The sequence below is a fragment of the Chelonia mydas genome, chromosome 2 (assembly GCF_015237465.2).
Source record: "Chelonia mydas isolate rCheMyd1 chromosome 2, rCheMyd1.pri.v2, whole genome shotgun sequence".
Taxonomy (NCBI): domain Eukaryota; kingdom Metazoa; phylum Chordata; order Testudines; family Cheloniidae; genus Chelonia; species Chelonia mydas.
Window position 1 is genome coordinate 253,875,035 of NC_057850.1, and position 22,885 is coordinate 253,897,919.

The following is a 22,885-nucleotide window of genomic DNA, read 5'->3' on the forward strand; positions in this document are numbered from 1 at the left end:
CTCATAAAAAAGGAATGGATTCCATGAACATGTGATGTTTAATATCAATATATCTCTTGCTAACAGGTAAATTAATACTTATTTACACACGTGCTTGGAAATACAGCTGATCCATCAAATGTATTTCTTTGACAATTCCACATATTCTCCTGCGTCATTTTAGAGACCACCGTATTTCTGCTGTGCTTTAGTTATTGAGTCCGGTCTTTCCTCAGTGTAGCTCATATCACATTCTGCCTCTAGACTGAAACACTACTATTGCTAGATCAAATGGAAAGAATCACAAAATCACCAGACTTAGTGGCAGCAAAATAAGCTGCTCCTCCTTTGCCATTTAATGGATTCCATAAACATTATATGGTAAGATAATCCATTGATTTCATCGGCTTGGAAATCAACTAAGTACGTGATGGGTATACATGACCTGCAGTATACGCATACACGCATAGATGGACATACAGACACATGTACGCTGACAATCAACATGAATAAGACTGTATGATAAGATGGCAAATATATTCAGCCCTCAAGAAGATGACTTTAGGGTAATTCAATGATATACTTACAGAGCTGGCAAAGGGTCATACCTTCTATAGTAATGGCTTGGTCTCCTCTCTTCTCCTGGGCCAGTAATGCTGCACTCTGCTGGCAAAGATCCGCTCCACTCCTTGCTGAACCTAATCTGTTCGTCAGCTAACAAGAATCAAGCAATACTCAGTAAAATGTAGGATAATTTTATACAGTCAATCCGCACTTTACCCTACTGCAGCCAAGGCCATATGTGCAATACGGGACTGCATAAATGGCTCAACTGAATCCAACGGGCAACATTCAAGTAACTTCAACAGAAGTCAGCTGGATCCCACAGTAGAAGAATCTGGCCCTTGGGAAATATACTCATGAAGCAGATCCCTTGAGTGTGCACATCCGAGTTCAGTGCAATTTATGTTACTAATTTCCTACTAAGGATTTACTACTGACTTACCACAAAAAATGAAGTGCAATTTCTTTTTTTGAAGTAATTGAAATTGCCTGCCCTGACATATATGATTTGATTTTCTTAGTTACTTCCTGCTAATCTTTTGAAATAAAAGAGAATTTCAATGGTTGCCCTTTTGGCTGAAGCCCAAAAGTGCTTTTTCTTGTCTGGATGTTTGTCTGGATCTCTTTAATTTAGTGATTGGCCCAAAGCAAAACTCCACATCAGAACATCTGAACGTTGCCTGGGGTAGATTTGGAATCTAAACTCAGCTCTGACTCTGATTTCCAAACTGCCTCATTTTTATATTAATTGATGAACCAAAATCTCAGATCAGAGTATCCACAAACAGTTGGGTCCATCCCTCCTTTATTTTGAGCTTCTTGGTACGCTGTGTGTAACACTGCAGATGCAATAACACAGTTAAAAATCTGTCCCCAGAGAGAAGAAATTCTTACATTATGATGAGTCAAACAGCAGCTATTGAAATCTGTTTGAACTTACTTCACATTCATAGTGTCCCATGTCTTCCTTAGAAGCATTTTTGATCACCAAGACTAACACGCCACTCCGTGGCTCACTAAAAGTCTGGTATTTATTGATGTCTGTCAGCAGGGCACCATCTTTATACCACCTGTGCATGGAAAATAGCAAGTCTAAGGCAAAACGTGACATTTCAATGAGTCACTCGCCCATCAACCCAGTCGGCAGAGCAACGCACTCCCAGGCCGGAGATACAAGTTTAGGTCCCAGCTGGAACTCATGCTCTCTGCATTTTCAGGGATGTGAATCACTGTGGAGGGAGCACACTCATCCCCTGTAGAAAACCAGAGTCTTACGGTGTTCTCATGAAACGCCTCAAGCCAAAGCATAGAGCAGCATTTTAAGGCTTCAGAGGATGCTGTACTGAGCTTTCCGCTGCTAGAAAGAATGTCATGATGGACTGCCCAGAACACTTGGTTGGTGAAGTGAATGCATGCTGGGTGAGGATAGTTAAAGGAACCCCAAAATATACATCAGCACATTAGATCTGATAGAGTCCCATATCAATTATTATTTGAAGTTTTTCCCTCCCACACAATTGCTACAATAAATTTCTTGAGGAAACCACCCAAACATTTGGTTTCTGTCAAGAAATAACTTCAAGAACTGACCTGATCTGAGGATACGGTGCTCCTTCAATGGTGCAGGTAAACTGAACATCTTCATCTTCAACATAATAAGCATTTCTAACCTTGTTCACAAACCTCGGTGGCACTAGAAAATAAGAATAAACTTAATAAACACGACAATAATCAAAACATACAACACAGGTCTGTGGCCTGACTGGATCCCTCCCATTGGTAGCAGACCAAGAAAGAGATTTGACTTTCTGATTCGCTATTCCTGAGCTATCAGAGGGTGCTTCAAAGAGGACATGCCAGGAACATAATGCAGAACTGCCTGCATGTTTTAATGCACATACCTAGTACATTACACAGCAGGGAAGTGGTGAATAGCACTTTAAAACAATGTATCTGTATAGGACTTTACCTTGAACAAGGATCTTTCCTAGTGTACTGGCATTACCAGCCGGACTGGTAGCAAAGCACATGTACTGTCCTGAGTCAATACCCGTCAGAGTGTCCAGGATCAATGTACAGGAACCATCAGGATCTTCTATTATAATGTGATGGGGATCCATCTCCACTGGTTTGCCATCTTAAAAATAAAAGAAAGAAAAATCCCTCATTAAACGCAGCATCAGTTTACATCCTCTGTTTGGGAACTGTACCTTTTTCTTCCACTTTGGACCCTGGCTAGCCCCAGGATAGAGAAAGGCATAGAGATAGTGGGCTTAGAGCTGTATTTGCCTTTCTAAAAACAGCTACACATTGCATAAGGTCAGAATGGCTGAAGAATGAGCTCTTCATCTTCCTTCTCTGCAATGCACCCTGAGAACACAGCTGAGGAGACATTGTATCCACCATGAGCTAAATCCTGATCTCAATGGGCACTGCAGGTGCTCATCACCTGCCATGCTTTGTCCTCGTGTAAACACGAAAACTCTCCTTAAGTCTCTCCTGTGTGGTGAAGGATTTTGTTGATTATGGTGTGTTCTAAAAGGATGTAAAAGATGGCCTACAAGCTAGCAGGAACAGTATCCCCGATAATGTCATAGCAAACCTGGTGGCTGACCTTAGTGACTTTGTCCTCACCCACAACTATTTCACATTTGGGGACAATATATACCTTCAAGTCAGTGGCACTGCTATGGGTACCCGCATGGCCCCACAGTATGCCAACATTGTTATGGCTGACTTAGAACAACGCTTCCTCAGCTCTCGTCCCCTAACGCCCCTACTCTACTTGCGCTACATTGATGACATCTTCATCATCTGGACACATGGAAAAGAAGCCCTTAAGGAATTCCACCATGATTTCAACAATTTCCATCCCACCATCAACCTCAGCCTAGATCAATCCACACAAGCGGTCCATTTCCTGGACACTACTGTGCTAATAAGCGATGGTCACATAAACACCACCCTATACCGGAAACCTACTGACTGCTATACTTACCTACATGCCTCCAGCTTCCATCCAGACCACATCACACGATCCATTGTCTACAGCCAAGCTCTAAGATACAACCACATTTGCTCCAATCCCTCAGACAGAGACAAACATCTACAAGATCTCTATCAAGCATTCTTAAAACTACAATATCTACCTGTTGAAGTAAAAAAACAGATTGACAGAGCCAGAAGAGTACCCTGAATTCACCTACTACAGGACAGGACCAACAAAGAAAATAACAGAACGCCACTAGCTGCCACCTTCAGCCCCCAACTAAAACCTCTCCAGCGCATCATCAAAGATTTACAACTTATCCTGAAAAATGATCCCTCACTCTCACAGATCTTAAAAAGGAGTACTTGTGGCACCTTAGAGACTAACCAATTTATTTGAGCATAAGCTTTCGTGAGCTACAGCTCACTTCATCGGATGCATACTGTCGAAGATACAGAGGATGTCTGTATACACACAGACCATGAAAAAATGGGTGTTTATCACTACAAAAGGTTTTCTCTCCCCCCACCCCGCACTCTCCTGCTGGTAATAGCTTAACTAAACTGATCACTCTCTGTACAATGTGTATGATAATCAAGGTGGGCCATTTCCAGCACAAATCCAGGGTTTAACAAGAACGTCTGAGGAACAGTGGGGGGGGGGGAGGGGGGGAGGAATAAACAAGGGGAAATAGGTTACTTTTTATAATGAATCAACCATTCCCAGTCTCTATTCAAGCCTAAGTTAATTGTATCCAATTTGCAAATGAATTCCAAGTCAGCAATCTCTCTTTGGAGTCTGTTTCTGAAGTTTTTCTGTTGTAATTTCGCAACTTTCATGTCTATAATTGAGTGACCAGAGAGATTGAAGTGTTCTCCAACTGGTTTATGAATGTTATAATTCTTGACATCTGATTTGTGTCCATTTATTCTTTTATGTAGAGACTGTCCAGTTTGACCAATATACAAGGCAAAGGGGCATTGCTGGCACATGATGGCATATATCACATTGACAGATGTGCAGGTGAACGAGCCTCTGATAGTGTGGCTGATGTTATTAGGCCCTGTGATGGTGTCCCCTGAACAGATATGTGCGCACTGTTAGCAACGGGCTTTGTTGCAAGGATAGGTTCCTGGGTTAGTGGTTCTGTTGTGTGGTATGTGGTCGCTGGTGAGTATTCGCTTCAGGTTGGGGGGCTGTCTGTAGGCAAGGACTTGCCTGTCTCCCAAGATTTGTGAGAGTGTTGGGTCGTCCTTCACAGATCTTGGGGACAGACCAGTCCTTGCTTACAGACAGCCCCCCAACCTGAAGCAAATACTCTCCAGCAACCACACACCACATAACAAAAACACTAACCCAGGAACCTATCCTTGCAACAAAGCCTGATGCCAACTCTGTCCACATATTTATTCAAGTGACACCATCATAGGACTTAATCACATTAGCCACGCCATCAGGGGCTCATTCATTAGTCTCTAAGGTGCCACACGTACTCCTTTTCTTTTTACATCTACCAATGTGATATATGCCATCATGTGCCAGCAATGCCCCTCTACCATGTACATTGGCCAAACCGGACAGTCTCTATGCAAAAGGATAAATGGACACAAATCTGACATCAGGAATCAAAAACCGGTAGGAGAACACTTCAACCTCTTTGGCCACTCAGTAAAACACTTAAGGGTGGCAATTTTGCAACAGAAAAGCTTCAAAAACAGACTCCAATGAGAAACTGCTGAGCTTTAATTAATATGCAAACTAGATACCGTTAACTTGGGTTTGAATAGAGACTGGGAGTGGCTGGGTCATTACACATATTGAATCTATTTCCCTATGTTAAGTATCCTCTCACCTTCTTGTCAACTGTCTAAATGGGCCACCTTGATTATCACGACAAAAGTTTTTTTTTCTCCTGCTGATAATAGCTCATCTTAAATAATTAGCCTCTTACAGTTTGTATGGCAACTTCCACCTTCTCTGTATGTATATATATATATATCTTCTTACTATATGTTCCATTCTATGCATCCGATGAAGTGGGCTGTAGCCCACGAAAGCTTATACTCTAATAAATTTGTTAGTCTCTAAGGTGCCACAAGTATTCCTGTTCTTTTTGTAAAAGGAAAAGACTTAAATGCAGTGAGAGGCACGTGAAACGGCTTTGTATTGGGTGTCAACTTTCAGCAAAGATGTTTTCACTGCAAGTAAAAACTAATTATAATGTTGCTGGGAAAACATGCAATTCAGTTAAATGATCAGCTACCAAGAACTTGGTATGGAGCAGTGTGAATGCCACGTAAACTAGGAGTACATATCTCATGACAGCACAATGCTGACTATACCTTTATACCAAGCGACTACTGGCTTAGGAGCTCCTGTCACTTTGCAAGCCAATTTGACAGTTTCACCCAGCTCAGCTGTACAGTCAGCCAGTCCTTCCTCAAAATCCGGAGGAACTGAAAGAAAAGAGATTTATTAGTGGTTCTGTCTGAAGAATGACTAATGCAATGAAGGAAAAGGACACGCAGGATGGCTGAGTTTTGCAAACCTTAAAGTTTCAACATGGGATACCTGAAATGGAGAGTTTATTAACCAACGGGTACTAATGATTTCACGGTGTTGCAGCACGGTGTTTGTGGATAAACAGAGATCACCATGTGTTGGCTAGTGATTTTAGACCTGGGGGACAGGAATGCTGAATTTTATCCTTCATTCTGACTCACTCTATAGCCTTCGCAGTTCCTTCAGCCAAGATTTTCAAAACTGACTAGTGGTTCTGGGCGCTTCCATTTTTGGCTGCCCAGTGTGACACACCTTAAAGGATCCTCTTTTTCAGAAAATGCTGAGCACCCAAAATGTATTCCTGCTTCTTTCCACACTAGTTTATTCTGCGCTGAGTACTGTCAAAACACTTTAAGTTTTGACCTTTATGTATATCAAGAAGTTGTATAAAAATTAATTTGGAAGGCTCACTTTATAAGAACAGGTTATCAGTAAAAGTTAAAATACACAGCCTTATTTTCTGTGCAAATGTAGTAGAAATAGAAGCCAAATTTTCTTAGGCTTTATCTGTAATATACACAAGTGTAGGTGCACATTCAGTAGCTTACTAAATATGCTATAAGCCCACTGCATGCAATTACCTCTTTGCACCTGTGAATGCATATTTTCTGAATGCAATCTGGGTACTTGGGATCTAATTCAAAGCCCACTGAAATCAAAGGGGGTCTTTCCACTGACATCAATAGGCTTTGGAGCAGGTTCTGATTCTGCTCCCATTGAATTCATTATCAAAATACCCACAGATTTCAATGATGCCCTTATCACCAAATTTTGTTCTCGGTTAACTGCCTATTACCCCTCTGAAAATCAACAGCAGTGGCTGGTTGGGATCAGGTGTCCCAGATATATTTCTATTGCTAACTTTTAGACTTTGTTATAGAGGTTTTAGCAGCCATATTTCCTCACCCAGCAACAAAAGTTCTCTTGATTTCTATGGGACTATTCACCTGTGCTGGAGAATCATAGAAATATACGGCTGGAAGGGACCTTGAGAGGTCAACTAGCCCACCCGCTGTCCTGAGGTAAGACCAAGTACACCTAGAGACCATCCCTGACATGTGTGTGTCTAACCTCCTCTTAGAAACCTCAAGTGACAGAGATTCCACAAAAAGAAAAGTTGTACTTGTGGCACCTTAGAGACTAACAAATTTATTTGAGCATAAGCTTTCGTGAGCTACAGCTCACTTCATTGGATGCAGCTGTAGCTCACGAAAGCTTATGCTCAAATAAATTTGTTAGTCTCAAAGGTGCCACAAGTCCTCCTTTTCTTTTTGCGGATACAGACTAACACGGCTGCTACCGTGAAACCAGAGATTCCACATACTCTCTTGGAAGCCTATTCCAGAGCTTAACTACCCCTAGAGTTAGAAAGAGTTTCCTAATATTTAACATAAATCTTATTTGTTGCAGATCAAGCCCCTTCGACTTGTCCTACTTTCAGTGGGCATACAGGACAACTGGTCACTGTCCTCTTTATAACATTCCTTAACACATTTGAAGACTGTTATCAGGTTACCCCTTCAAATCTTCTTTTCTCAAGACTAAACAAGCCCAGTTGCTTTAGCCTTTCCTCACAGGCCAGGTTGTCTAAACCTTTTATTGTTTTTATTGTTCTCCTCTGGACTCCCTTCAGCTTCCTAAAGTATGGACACAGTTCTCCAGTTGGGGCCTCACCACTGCAGAGTAGAGCAGGACAATTACCTCCCGTGTCTGACAGACGACACTCCTGTTAAGACACCCCACAATGATATTAGCGTTTTTCACAACTGCATCACGTTGATTTATATTGAGTTTATGATACACTATCATGCCCAGATCCTTTTCAGCAGTACTGCTGCTGAGTCAATTATTCCCCATTTTATCATTCCCCATTTGTAGCTGGACATTTGATTTTTTCATTCTTAAGTGCAGGACTTTGAACTTTTCTTTTTTGAATTTTATCTTGGTGATTTCAGACTAATTAGGCTGAGCAGTGCAAAGTGCCCTCTGTGTAAATGAGAATTAGGCCCACTGTGTAGTGCTTTGTGCTGTCTGCCTAATGGTACATAGCAAACAGGCAGCTTAAAGTCTGACCTCTGTGAATTATTATGTTCAAACTACCCTCCTTGGGTCAGTGATGTGCGTCCTCACCAGGAGACCGTCCACCGACCTAAGAGGGGCAGTGTCGGGAGCTCAGAGCCTGGTCTCTCAGCTCTGCTGGCAGCAGCCTGCCGGGAACCTGGCAGCCCCCCACAGGCTCCCGGAGGGCTGTCCCCCCGCCTCCACTCCCTGTTCCCAGTGGAGAGCTGGGGGAAGCTTCCCTGGGCTTCTTACCCCTGGGGAGAAGGGTCCAGAGGCCCTGGCTTCTCCCACTCCCCTGTCTCCCTGCTCCCAGACAGGAGCAGGACAGCCATGTCAATTTCACAGCTCAGGGAGCCCTGACATTAACAAGGCTGCCTGACTCCTGGCTAGAAGCTGGGGCGGGGAGAAGCCACCTGAGCTTCTTGCCCCGGCTCCCAGCTGGGTCCAGCTGCCCAGGCTTCTCACCCTGGCTCCCAGCTGGGAGAGGGGTCCATTCTCCCCCTGGCTTCCAGCCGGGAGTGGGGTCCCTCTGCCCAGTTCTCCAAGGGATCTGGGGGCAACAGGGCCCTAATTGCCCCTTTTTCTTGTGAATTTCACAGGTCCTGCTGTGAAACTGACGCGGCAGTCAACAGTCAATGTAAGGGACAGTGTCTACACAGACACTGTGTCGCCCTAACTACACCAACCTAAGACTTACACCTCTCATGGAGGTAGAGTTATGATGTGGGTGTAGTATGGCACTTACATGGGTGGGAGGAAGGCTGTAGTGTAGACCCTGACATAATCAGGCCAGCCCTTAGTTAAGCGTCAGAGGTATAACGCTGGCCCTGATGGCTCTCTCCTCCTTGCAGAGCTAATCTTAGCAGCAAAGCCATTCATCACTTGCACTTCTGAACTGGAGAGGCATCAATTATCTTTAGCAGAGGTTCAATCGATCTTCCTGACTATACTCACTCCACACAGGCAGGCTGATACGTTGCTGTATACCACAGATTTCCTTCACCCAGGAGTTCTTGATGATGACCGTACGAGCTTGAAGTAGGTACTTGCGGACAGAGTCTTCTCGCTCATGCCAGATCTCAAATGACCGGTCATCTCCTTCCACCAGGTCGTTCACATCTATGTGGGACAGCTGGGTGACCGGGAGGACAATAAGAAAGTCAATTAAGTGTCTTCAGTCGCATGACAGAAATTAGACACGAGTCTGAACCAAAGCCCTGGCTCCTAACAAAGCCCCAACATTTAGGAAAGTTCAGATCTAGATCTAATCTTTGAGAGTCAGAACCACCTCCATAAAAATGTAAGAGGGGTCAATTCTATTAGGTGTCATCTAATCCCCCATTGCCAATGCAGAGTTGTTGCCTAGAACACAGTGGCCCTGCTTCTCATTTACATCAAAAGGGCATTAAAGTGAGTGTAAACGTAATTTACACCCCCTTGAAGGTCCCTTTACGCTGCCTGAGCCATGCAAAGTGGCCTATGTGTAACTGAGAATTCAGCCCACTATGTAGTGCTTTGTGCTATTTACCTACTCGTATATAGCAAACAGGCAGCTTAAAGTCTGACCCCGGTGAATTATTATCTCCAGGAAAAATAATTACTTAATGTTAAAAGAATATTCCACATGATCTACAAGCCAGCATCAACAGAACAGCAACGCTGAGATCTTAATGCTAGAGGATGATACGTAGCGAGAAATAACACAGGCTACTAGTAGCAACATGAAGAAAAACTGCACAGCAGATATCATACAGAGAGCAAGACAATCCAGCTGGGAAACCCAGACCGTACATGTGATTGTCAAACAAGAATGAGATGGGGATTTTCAAAGGGGCCTATGGGAGTTAGACCACCCAACACTCATTGACTCTTAATAGGAGTTGAGCATCTAACTCTGAAAATCCACTCTGAATTTCTTATAATTATACACACAATTAACCTGTGGAACTTATTGCCATTGTTGTGATGGACATGGAGAATAAGGCCATCAATGGCTATTAGCCAAGATGGTCAGGGACGCAGCCCCAGTCTCAAGGTGACCCTAAACCTCTGACTGGTAAAAGCCAGGAGTGGAAGACAGGAGCAGACCATTCCAGAATTTCCCTGTTCTGTACACTCTCCCTGGAGCTCTGGTCCTGGCTACTGTCAGAGACAGGATACTGAGCTGTGTGGATCATTGGTCTGACCCAGCATGGCAGCTCTTATGTTCTTATGTGGTGTTCTTATACTATGGGAACAAATGACTTAAGATGGGCCTGCCCAATTCTTTTGTTGGCAGAGGGCAATTATTGGAAGTACAGCATTAGACTGAAATGGAAACTATTCCAATTTACTGACTTGAATAAACTACAGAAACCGCCTCAGTCCAAATTTGCCACCTGGATAATTTCATTGGCTTCAATGGGCTTCCTGCTGGGATGACCATAACTTCTTATATGTATCCTCACTACTGCGCAGTTAAAGCCTGTTCATTTGCTCTCTGGTGGTTTATGACATATATTCTACCTGACTTGGAGAGCTAACAAATGTATTTCAGTAGATGATGCAGGTTCTATCTGTGTTGTAGGGAACTTTGGAAACAAAAGAACAATTTGAAAGGATTAGTGAAATGTCATGTTTTCTGATGACCAGCAGCTGCATATCAAGAGAGAGAGAAGTAGACTGAAAAAAAGAGAGCAATTGTACTGGTGGGGAGGTAAAAGTAATGGTTAGACCTTCATCATGTTCTTGAAGATGTAGCTGTAGGTGTCTGTCTTGGTGTCTCGCTTGGGTTTGCAGATCAGGATATAATTCTTGAAGAGGAAGACATGTCGGTTGTGACCTTTCCATGCCATTCTGGCTCCTGGAGCTCCTTCCCACACTATGAAGTGACCCTGGAAAAGAAAGCAGGAAATAATAAGTAGAAATGATTGCTGAACTACTTTCATGGTGTCTCTCTATCACTTCCTAGCTACTGAATAGCAATTGTTCTGTGTTCCATCCTCCATCCCATCCACCTTGGCTTTTATTGCAACATAACAGATGATCGTTACCATTACATGTGATGCATTCAAAATGGCACTACTCCTAGTCTGCGTACAGTTTTAGTCCCAACGTTATCTTTTAAATTACTCCTTTGCCTACAAATAAATACCCGATATAAATCTCCAGGATTGCCAGCCAGGCATCTTTCACCAGGGCTAAAGCTACTAAAAAAATTAAATATAATTTCAAATTATGTCCTGTGTGGTGTCTTGAAATCCATCCATCCATTTCTAAAGAAACAGGTAGAGAGGCAGACAGAGCTTCTGAAATTATATGGATTGTGAGGGCTAAGATATCGAGAAACAAATCTCATGATTTCATATAAAGCACATACAATGTTACCCATGTTGACTTGAATGGATATGCATTTTAAAACTGAGCTTTAAAAACAAAAGCGTATTACTTGGGGAAACATATGCAATGAAAACTTAAGGCCAAATTCTAGTTCCATAAGTGTAATTGGAAAAGTCTCATCAACTTCAATGAGAATAGGATTTGGTCCATATATTTTTGACAACATATACTGTGGACAGCTTAATCAGCACATGGGTGCACGAAATGGGCCATTAAACACGCCCCAAACAGGATTTCCTGCTGTTTGGAAGGTGAGTTGTGAAGACAAACACCTATATACCCATGGGGAGGGGAGTAACTTTCTATGCTCAGAGGCTCCCAAGCTTAGTCAATTCAGAAGGTCCATCTCTGTCATATTCTGCAATTTCTTATACGCAACAACACAGAATTAATGATAATCACTTTGGTAGGTGTTAAGCTGATTTTCTGTTTCAAATGACAATTTGTATAGAAGCCACTAAAGAATATGGACCACTTAAGGCCTATCAAAGGCAGGAAGAGCATTAAGCACTGACTGTCCTCATTCAGAGTTTCTAATTACCTGTCGGATGGGTTCTCCTAGAATTTCCAGGGTCCCTGGATAGTTCTCAATGAGTGAGATATGGAGGTTGTTTTCTGCACGCTGGGTGAGTGCGGACACAATGGCATAAGCCTGCTCCAGCAATGCACAGTTTTGGCTGTTTCTTGCTTTATTTCGGATTAATTCCTACAAGTGAACAAAGCAGCTGTTACTGGACATTTCCAAGAGTTTGCATTCTATTGGTATCCTCATGCAGTCCAGACATCACTCTGTGGGAGTCTGTGATCCAGCTCTCCATGCGGGCCCACCTTTGCCCCACTCTTTCACCACTTGTTGGTCAGTTTCTTTCCATTCCACATGCATGGCCTCTTTGACTAACCATGCCCCACCGCCCTTCAAACAGTTATTACTGAGTGGAGACACGGCTGAAGTGAAGCCCACAAGTAGGATACTTGTCTGGCTGATTGAAAACTGAACAGTGAAGAGATCCACATACTTATCAGCGTATTTCTAATGTAATTATTACAACGGTATCAAGGCACCACAATGAGTCAAACAAGGGATGGTGCTAAAATACAACCGTCAATGCAGTGAAAGTAAGAAGGGAAGGGCATGCAGCAAATATCTATCAACGTCAACCTACACTTTTCTGCCAAAATGAATGTAAATATTACATTTGTTCTTCTCTTTCATTTTCAGGTAGCGTTTGTACAGGGGCTCCGAACAAGCATCAGGAGAACCTTCAAAAATGTTGGCGTGTATGGCCAGACAGGTGTGCATAATTCAAAGGCATGTTGAACCTTCTCCAAACTATTTAAATCTCTTAAATTTGTAAAATCTGTATTTGTAAAAATTTAGCAATTTTGGGGGCTCCTGATATTATTTCCTTCTACTCAGACTGAAAGAACCACAAGAAGGGGCATTTTGACACTCCGCTTCTGGTCCTGGCTGGAACATGGAAGCATAGAAGAAGCCCAAAAATAGAATCATGGCATCTTAGAAATGTAGCGCTGGAAGGGAACCTCAGGAGATCATCTAGTTCCTCCCCCCAGGTTGAGGCAGGACCTAGCAAACCTGATGATCCATCACAGGTGTTTGCCAAATCTGTTCTTAAAAACCTCCAGTGACAGAGATTCCACAACCTGTCATAACCTATTCCAGAGATAAGCTATCCTGATAGTTAGAAAGCTTTCTCTTGCTTCAGATTAAGCCCATTACCTCTCATCCTATCTTCACCATCCTCTTTAGAACAGCCCTTAACATATTTGAAGTCTATCAGGTCCCCTTTCAGTCTGCTTTTCTTACGACTAAACATGCCCAGTTTTATGTAGTATATAATAAACATTACAACAAATATTATGTATGTATGTATGTATACATATATATATATATAAATTAAATCCTCAGATAGTGAAATGTTTCAGAACCTTCAGAAATGATTTGCTTTGGGCTCAGCTCTTGAAACAGCAAAGATTTGCAGTAGGTGGGAAGGTAGCTCTTACATTATCTGCCTTGTCTTACCTTGAATTCTGCCTGAAAAAACAGTGAGGGAAGTTGCCTCTGTTGACAAGTCAATGACATGTGCATTGAAAACTAGTTGCTTTTATAACAGATATGTTGCCACACATGTGGCGAATTTATATTCTTCATGGATGTAACCATTTTTAGAGCATTCAGCTAAAGCTGGGCAAACCGTGTGGTGTTTGAGACTTTGTGAACTTCTCAAACAATTAAAGTTTACAAAACTATTCAAGTGCACGAACTTTGGCCCTGATTCTGATCTCCCTTGCTCGAGAGCAATTCCAATGGTGTTATACTAGTGTGAAGCCAGGGTAACTGATCAGGTCCATTTTCTCCAAAGGCTCTCCAAAATGGAAGGCAAATCCATCACACTAGGAGTGGTAAGAATCTATTGGAAGCTCCTTACCTTGATTATAATTTGATACTGCTGGATCCTGTTTATGGGTCTCTCTAAATAGTGCTGCAGTGGAGGTATAGGTGGCTGGGACGGATCCTCACTGGCTAATGTTTCCTCTGTATATCTCTGGGGGAAAATATACAACTATAAAGAATGCGTGTGATGCAAAAAATGGCCCAAAATGACAAGATCACACAACACTGACCTATATACCTTAGTCTTCCCAGCAAGTCACTCTGAGCATAAGAACAAAGAGTAAATCCCACAAGCCTTAATCCCCTCCAAAACTGTGAAGCCTCACCACTCTACCCCTTTGCTTTCTTGTTGCATCCCTTCCCTGTTGGCTGTCAACTTGGTAAGCTGCTTGGGGGCAGTGACTGTGTCTTTTCACTTGCCTGTAAGGCACCCAGCACACTGTTGATGCTATAATTAATAATAAAATGCAACATGCTGCTTAGAAAATGGCACAATATGATGGGAAGGAGCAACACTTCTTTCCTGTACCCGTAGACATCTGGTTAACATTGTACCCTTGAGTCCACATACAGTGCACGTCTTAAAGGCACCATAGCTCTCGTCAGATTCTGTTAACTATTATTGCAAAGTCTCTGTGTATAGATCAAGACTCCCAGTACTGGCTGGCCTAAGACAGGAACAGGCGGATCATTACTAAGATCTAAAGGAGCTTGTGCATTTTCAAATGAAAGGTCCTAGGTTTGATCCTCCTTGACAATATGCACGTATGTGGCTATGGCTCTTTACAGTAATATCACTCTGAATTTTTCTGCCACTAATGAGAGCTTCATCCCACTGTGAAGATTACTAAACCCTGTTTTGTAATAATTTCCTACCTATCTAATAATCCTATTATAATATTATATATGCAACTCCAATGGAATCCCTAGATATTCAGTGGTATGACCCACCATTGGGCTTTGCATTTCATAAAGCAGTGGGGTTATACAAGGCTTCATTCCCAATGTGTGGCATGTACTTTGGTTAATATACTACCTTGTAGAACTCCTGAATGGCTTTGCTGAGAATGACAGACTCGGCCTGTATCCGCCCCACCAGGTACTGGATGTACTTATCAAAGTCCTCCTCATTCTTAATGAAGCACATAGCTACGTCGTCATCAGTGTCACATTTCTGCAGCTCTGGGAAGAAGGAACTGTGGAGGTGGAGAAAGAGGGACATCTGAGAAGAAGCTGGCACAGAGAAAATAGAACACAGACGTGACAAGAACCTCACCAGAGCTCTACACCTAAATACATATTATCCCAGTTTAATCCAGCTTGATGAAGTGATCTGTGTTGTCAGAACTGCAATTGTACCCAGAGGTAAAATTTTAAATGCCATTGGGCAAGAATTTAATCACACCTGAAATTTAGGCAGAAGACCCTCCTGGCCGGCTTGAATTTAAGGAATGCTTGGAGACAAAGGAAGAGAAGTTCTTAGGGGCTCAGACTGAAGCAGGGAGTTGGAACCTGCTGTCCCTGTGCTTCAGTTTGAGTGTCCCTGAATTCCCATGTGCGGGTGAGTGGAGATTTCCCCTCCTCTCCCTATACCAAGAGAAGAATTTGGCCAGGATGAAGGGAAGTAGTTTTGTGAGCACTGCATCTGAGGTAAATGTCTCCTCAATGGAGCAGGGCTGTGGCTGAGTTTGATGGCTAGGTATCTTGGCTACATTTGAAAGGAACATTGTGCGAGGGGTTGAAATTTTAGCACATTTTATGCCCCCTTCTGCTCAGGCTGCTGGGAGGAGAAAACCTGTGCTGACCGTGTGCAAGGCTTTTGCAGGATGGCCAGAATGTAAGTCCATTGCAAGCATGATTTTTGGCCCCTTTTGACTGTAAAACAACAATGTGCCACATTTTGTGAATACAATTGGGTCATTCAAAGTAGGTATTGGATCTACACTGGCTATCTCCATCCTTAAATACAGTGTTGGAGTCTTAAAGAATCACCTCACCTGAGAGAAGGGGCTGTGTATTTTATAGGAATTTTATAGTTATTCAATGAAATTCGCCTAGCAGGGCAAAAAATGCTCAGCAGAACAAGAGGAATTTCAAGACTCTGGGATTGTATTAACACTACTACTTTCTGATTCCCATTCCTGTGTTCTTGCTCTTGTCTCCTAAAATTTCCATCCACCCCCTTCAATCTTAGCATTTTCCACGGCATGCCTCATAACCAAAGCAATTCTGTCACTAACACTGGTAACGCGTCCAGGAATACCTACTTGGAATGGAAGCTCGCAATAGCACTGACATTTCTGAAGATAGTAGATTTCTGCCTGGCAACAGTTTCTGGAACATCCGGACAGCTCTCTATGTACTGGAGGTGATGGGTCTGGAGGAACTGCAGATCTTTGACAAACTCCTCCTCAGAGTTCAGCAGTTCCTGAATAATGACGCTACAGGAAAGACAAACAGACAAAGGGCAGAGCAATTACAAATATTGCTCTTGACGCGCTGATTTCCAAGAGGGGCCGGCTCTGTTCCTTCAGGGCCCCAGCTGCAGTGTGCTGCACACCTCGACTGGCCCTGAAGTTAGGCAGAACTCAGGGTGTTCAGCGCCTCATAGGCTCAGGCCCTCAGAGAGGAGACTACATAGATCAGTGCCCAGCATTAGGGATGTAACCAACAACCAGAATGAGGCTGCGGCTGCTTCTCTCCCTGTTAAGTCTGAGTTAACAAGAGGATTTCAAGAAGAGTGGGTAACTGCAGCACAGTCCCCAGGCTGCGGTGTGGCTGCTGTGTAGAGGCCATACAGGTAAATATTTTTACCAAGGAGATGAGCACTCTGTTGGACCACACGGGCAGAGCTGGAACACTGCACATGGCCCTTATATGCTACCCTTCAGCTCTCCCTTTATGTTGTTATATTATGATGCAGAGCACCCGCAGGGCAGAACTAGTTATACTGGAAGGGACCGCAGAGCCTTCTATGAAATCTCAAGGAGTTAACTACTCAGCCATAGGACAATATGCAAGGAACAAGCAGGTTGGACAAGAAAACAAATCTTGCTCCCAAGCTGGTTTAGATCACATGGCATTTCCCCCAAACCTAAATCAGTAGAGACTTAGAATTCAAATGTTTAAACCTTGCTGTAGGTTGGAAGCCTCAAGAGCTTAGCGGGACTCTGGGGGAGGGGAGCGGGCGGGATTTAGCAACAAAGAAATTGGGCTTTCATCAGACAGTCCTAGAGGCGCAAATGGAATGTGCGGATCCTTTGGGAGAAGCCTCAGACCCAAGCATCCCTGTTAGTTCACACGGCACTATCCTGAAAGGCAGCAGTGCAAATCAGAAAGTGCTCACCTCAGCTTCTTTTTATATTCATCTTCTGAAACAGATTCGCCGGGGAACTCGGGAGCTTCCGACGTGCCCCACTCTGGTGACAACTAACAGACAAACAGGAAACATCAGTTCTCTAAGGAACAGAGCAGGAATGTCTGTATCATGTAACTGAAGCATGTGTGCAGAGTAACTCCAGGCATGGTGCTGTCACATGCAGCTTGTTTCTGTCCCTAACCAACAGCCACAAAAAACCATTTTTGTAAAGGTTAATAATCTGCCAGTAACAAAGCTGTAGATCACTGCCAGACAGCAACACCAACAGGGTTTCAAACAGTGTTACTTGGGGCAGGGCTTGCATTGGGAGACTCTTCTGGCTCTGGGAGGGAGGAGAAAGGATAGGGAAGATGTTTTACAGAACAATGAATCCACATGTCCATGACTGAGTGTCTGGGATCAACTTGCCCGCCTTCTGGTAGCTGGACCCATCAAGAATAGCAGACTGGTACATACAGCTGATGGAGTTACCTCTGAAGCTCATGTGGTAGGGGTTTGTGCTTTTTGGTGCCGAAGGTCCCTGGTTTGGGTTCCACTGACAACTGAACTGGATTTGTTCCGTGGGAACCTACACTCTGTCACACACCACTGTATTAACCTGAAAGTGCTTAAAGGCCAAAGGGATAATGGAAGCAGAGATTATGGTGATGGGGTGCCAATATAAGAAACTGGATGGATGGACTTTGGGGTTCTAGCTCCAAACATGTGACCTTTTCATTGAACTGGGCACATGTGTTATTTCAGACTGAAGAACTCTTGACTCTTATTGTAAGGAGCCTTAATTCGGTGTAAAAAGCAAATAGCACATCTCATGAGACTAGTTTAATACACACATTTTTAAAACAACATTAAATTAATAAGTATATGGCAATACAAGCTAAAGAGAGGGCAGTGGCTACACAAGTGTGTAGCTGGGAACACAGGGAAGCTCAGGGGAATCTACCATTATTAGGAATGATAACTTGTCTTACAGAGATGATAGAACAGGAAGGGGCAATTAGCAAGGGCAGCCTGTCTCCAAGAAGAAGGGCTTAGTCTGGAAGAAGGAATACTGAGCAATGTTGTTTCCCTGCATAAAACATCCCAAACTGGGGAGACCCATGTTTCCTTTGGGGGCAATGGAACACTGTTGCTCAAATGCAGGAGGGCTGAGAATTTAAAAGTACCATTATACCATGATAAACTACTGTGTAACAAGGCATGATAGGATGCCAAGTGTATTATATCTGTGACTCCCGGTCAAACGCACTCTATTTACAAATAAAAATATGGCCTTTCTAACTGCCAGCTCTGCAAATGCAACATTCATAAACACCAGTCGGAGAACACTTCAATCTCTCTGGTCACTCAATCTCAGACCTAAAGGTCGCAATATTAAAACAAAAAGACTTCAAAAACAGACTCCATCGAGAGACTGCTGAATTGGAATTAATTTGCAAACTCAATACAATTAACTTAAGCTTGAATAGAGACTGGGAATGGATGTGTCATTACACAAAGTAAAACTATTTCCCCATGCTTATTCCGCCCCCCCCACCCCCACTGCTCCTCGGACGTTCCTGTTAACTGCTGGAAATGGCCCACCTTGATTATCACTACAAAAGGTTTTCTCTCTCTCCCCTCCCCCCGCTCTCCTGCTGGTAATAGCTCATCTTAAGTGATCACTCTCCTTACAGTGTGTACGGTAACACCCATTTTTTCATGTTCTGTGTGTATATAAATCTCCTCACTGTATTTTCCACTGAACGCATCTGATGAAGTGAGCTGTAGCACACGAAAACTTATGCTCAAATAAATTGGTTAGTCTCTAAGGTGCCACTAGTACTCCTTTTCTTTTGGCGAATACAGACTAACACGGCTGCTACTCTGAAACCTGAGATCTGACTGTCAAGCTGGGTTCTTTCCTTCTTACTCAACATCCCCTGGGCTTCTGCAGGGAAAATCAGCCCATGAGTTACGTCGGAGCAACCCCAGCATAGCCAATACGACCAGTGGTTAGGGCACTCCCCTGGGATGTGGGAGAGCAATGCACAGGTCCCTGCTCTGCCTGATTTGGGTCTCCTACCTCTGGGCTATTGGCATTCTCAAGTTTTGACCAGAAATTCCATCCTGGACCTGAGGCTCCTTCTCAGTGAAAATTTAGTCAAAACTGTTATGCTTCTGCAAAACATTTTGTTTTTGATGGAACAGAATTTTTGATGGAGGAAAGTTTTGTTGACTTTTTTTGACCCGCTTTCCTTCCAGTTATGCCCTCGGTGACACCTGTACAACCTCTGGGGAAAGGGGCGGGGGGGGCGGCGGCGAGGGTAACACAAATATACATGATTGGATTTTGGTAAATAATTCTATTAATGATACATAAACCAGACTAGATACCAGCTCACTCCCTCATAGCTGTGTTGTTTCCAGGGCCAATTGCAGTAAAAACCAACAACCCCACACAGTTGTCATTGAAGTCAGAGGACTGGACTCTAGCTAGGTACAGGGAGCAGAGCTGATGAGTACAAAGGTGCCATTTTTACATACTCCCTTTTCAGAGTAGAACTGCCCCTCATGGAAACTCAGCGACAGCCAGGGCAAGCAGGGAACTGCTCTACCATGCAAAGGAAACAGTTTCCATAAAAAAAAATAAAACAAGGAAGATCGATCACCTTTAACTTCTTGTCCAGATAAGCCGGCGACACCCATCCCTGCCGAGAGGGGCTGGATTTAGTGGGTTTGGTCCTGACTAGCCACTTTAGAGGATGAGCAGAGTCAAGGACTTCCACATACTGCCCTTCTTTCAGAGTGATGGCTTCCCTGTCAGCTCCAACGGGCACATAGTCAGCCGTGACCATGTAGATGTCAAAAATCTACAAGCACGGAAAGAGAGTTATTCGTGTGCATGAAAGCAAGGTTCTGATAATAGCAATAGCATGCAAGTGTTTTACCAGTGTTAAATACTTCATCCCCACCATCCATGGGGGATAGAAGAGAATCACTACCTCCATTTTACAGATGGAAAACTGAAATTCAAAAACATTAAGGCTGAATTAAAAAAAAAAAAAAGTCCACTAACTTGAGTGGCCCAACTTGAGATACCCAGGCCCTGATTTTCCGAAGTGCTGAATTCCTGCAGCTCCCGTTGACATCACTTGGTGCTGTGAGTGCTCAGCACCTTGAAAGTCAAGCCCGGAGCGTCTCAAGTTGAGTAACAAAAATTTGAGACCCCCAAATGAACAGAAGCTATTGAAAACATTGACCTATGCAACCTGTTTGAGACCATGCACTGAGTGCGAAAGCGTGGCTTTATACCCTTAGTCCTGTATTCCATTTATTAGACCATTCACCTTAAACCACTGACCTCCTTTTAAGATGGAAACCCTTAAAATACCCTAGATTTGTTTACTCATAATGATTAATCCTTTGGCCTAGTAGACACTTGTGTGACGTTTATTCGTGTGTGCACTGTACCTCCCCTCTAGAATCCCCATCCTCAGATTCAGAGGAAGACTCCTGAACAATCGAGGAAGGTCGAGATCTGCCATGGCGTGGAGATGGGGATGGCGTCTTAGATTCATCATCACTGTCTGCTCCAGGCACTCGAAGTGTGGCTGAAATGAAGAACAGCGGGGAAACAGGTACACAGATGAGAGACTGCTCTCTTGTGAAAATCAAATAGGGTTCAAATCCGTAGGATTTTTTTAAGTCTTCACAAAATCAAATATCCCCAGGACAGACCTTTTGCATCATCCAGTACATAAGCTCCTGTTAATAATTGTGACGGCATATGCATATTGGGCATTTGAAGTCCCTGAGACTACATGATTTACTTCAGTCGGATTGTAGAGAGATAACATAGCAGGATGTGGGCCCATACCATCACTGTAAATTCAAACACTGCTGAAAGAGCAACAGGACTATGAAAGATTCTAACTTTCATATGGACCTAATTCTCATTTACATGAGACCACTTTATATCTCCCTAGTCATATATATGGGGCCTGAAAATGCACGTAAATATAACCTACTGCCATTCTGAGGCCTATTTATATTGCCAGAGTGGTGTGGAGCAGTTTTTGTGTCAATGAAATTTCGGCCGACATAGCTTTGGTAATAATAATCAGTAGTTAGTACTTACATGGGGTTTATATTATTCACAGCGCTACCTGATTAACCCTCACAACACTCTGGTGAAGTAGATACACAAATATCATTAACCCCATTTTACAGGTGAAGAAACTATGATTAAGAGAGGATAAATGATGTGCCCAAGGCTACATGGCAAGTAATGGCAGAGCAGAGATTAGTGCTCAGGAGTTCTAGTCCCCTCAGACACATGCTTAATCCACTGGATTAATCCTCTTTAGCCTAGTAATTCACAAACATGGTAAAACATCTGAAAAATACGTGAAAATTTATTCAATTTGTATTTTCACTAAAACAAAACTGAAAGTTTGTGCCTGTACGGAAAAGTCCCTTTTCAACTCTAGATACTAACTTTCCTGGAAAGAAGTTCCAGAAACAGCATAAAGAAAAGTCAGGGAATTGATCTCTACCTGATGAATCTCTTATTCGTGTTATATTATTATTGTTGTTATTATGTGCAAAACAATTGTTTCATAGATGAGATTTAAAACTCAACCCAAACCTGAAGATTGACTGCTCTGCTTTGTATTCACACTTGCCAAGTGCTTATGTAACGCCAGCAGACCCCGGTCGGTGGCGGGCGGGATTGAACCTTGGGCCTCTGGAGCTTAGTCCATGAGCCTCTACTGCATGAGCTGAACGCCAACTGGCTGTTAGCTAAGCCTGTAGAGCAGACTCATTTTATCTCTCTCTCTCTACGTGGTCTCAGTGCCACTAGATGGGACAGAACACCACACCCAGAAGGTGTGTGGGTTACACTTACCCTGACTTATTTTTGCAGACACCATTTCTGTGATATGGGAGGTGAGTTTCTGGAGGAATTCTTCTGTTCCAACATCAGCTAATGAAATGTGACTTCTGGACACACCTTCAGCCTCACCTTCTACAAGCTCTCCTAGAAAAGGGAGAACATGCTATCAAGTCTGTAGTATGTCATCTGAAAGTCCACTCCAATGAACCAGATATGACTGACTTGTCCTTCTGAAACTGACGTCAGTGATGCTGTGGTGTCCAGACAAGAACAATTTGGAGTTTAACTCCCCACCAGACACAGTGGAGAGCCACCTCGACAGTGAACACAGCCTCTCAGTGGATAGGATGGGTAGCATGTAGTGATTGAGGCAGGAGTCCACTCATTGAGCAGTAATGATAAAAAATAAATATTGAACAGTTGCTTTATCCCCTGTGGACCATCCAACCTATGCAACAAATGATACACTGTCCTGATCATATAATTAAGGGCCAGTTGATAATGCAGAAGGGGGCAGAGTTAAGGTTGTACAGAACAAGTGCTCAGATTCCAGGGTGATCGGTGTGGTGTAAAACCTTAACTCTTCTCCCTTGTGGGAATGAACTTTACCTGTGCATTCCTATTGAGTCGTGCCTCCCTCAGGCTGAAATTCACCCCTGTACAGTCGGCATGAGGCCTAAA

At 43.3% G+C, this 22,885-nt stretch overlaps 1 protein-coding gene across 1 annotated transcript in view; it reads right to left on the reverse strand.

Moving 5' to 3' along the window:
* Positions 1-22,885, reverse strand: part of OBSCN (obscurin, cytoskeletal calmodulin and titin-interacting RhoGEF) — a 281,809-nt gene that overhangs the window by 62,601 nt on the left and 196,323 nt on the right. Inside the window, exons 85-99 of the mRNA XM_043541677.1 lie at positions 22,217-22,348; positions 20,779-20,918; positions 19,977-20,177; positions 17,293-17,375; positions 16,214-16,387; positions 14,983-15,142; positions 13,981-14,097; positions 12,075-12,239; positions 10,870-11,028; positions 9,110-9,287; positions 5,875-5,988; positions 2,513-2,680; positions 2,134-2,236; positions 1,484-1,613; positions 588-693 (exon numbers count right to left, since the gene is read on the reverse strand). Of these exons, the coding sequence (XP_043397612.1) occupies positions 588-693; positions 1,484-1,613; positions 2,134-2,236; positions 2,513-2,680; positions 5,875-5,988; positions 9,110-9,287; positions 10,870-11,028; positions 12,075-12,239; positions 13,981-14,097; positions 14,983-15,142; positions 16,214-16,387; positions 17,293-17,375; positions 19,977-20,177; positions 20,779-20,918; positions 22,217-22,348 (2,130 nt within the window). The remainder of the gene's footprint in view (positions 1-587; positions 694-1,483; positions 1,614-2,133; positions 2,237-2,512; positions 2,681-5,874; positions 5,989-9,109; positions 9,288-10,869; positions 11,029-12,074; positions 12,240-13,980; positions 14,098-14,982; positions 15,143-16,213; positions 16,388-17,292; positions 17,376-19,976; positions 20,178-20,778; positions 20,919-22,216; positions 22,349-22,885) is intronic.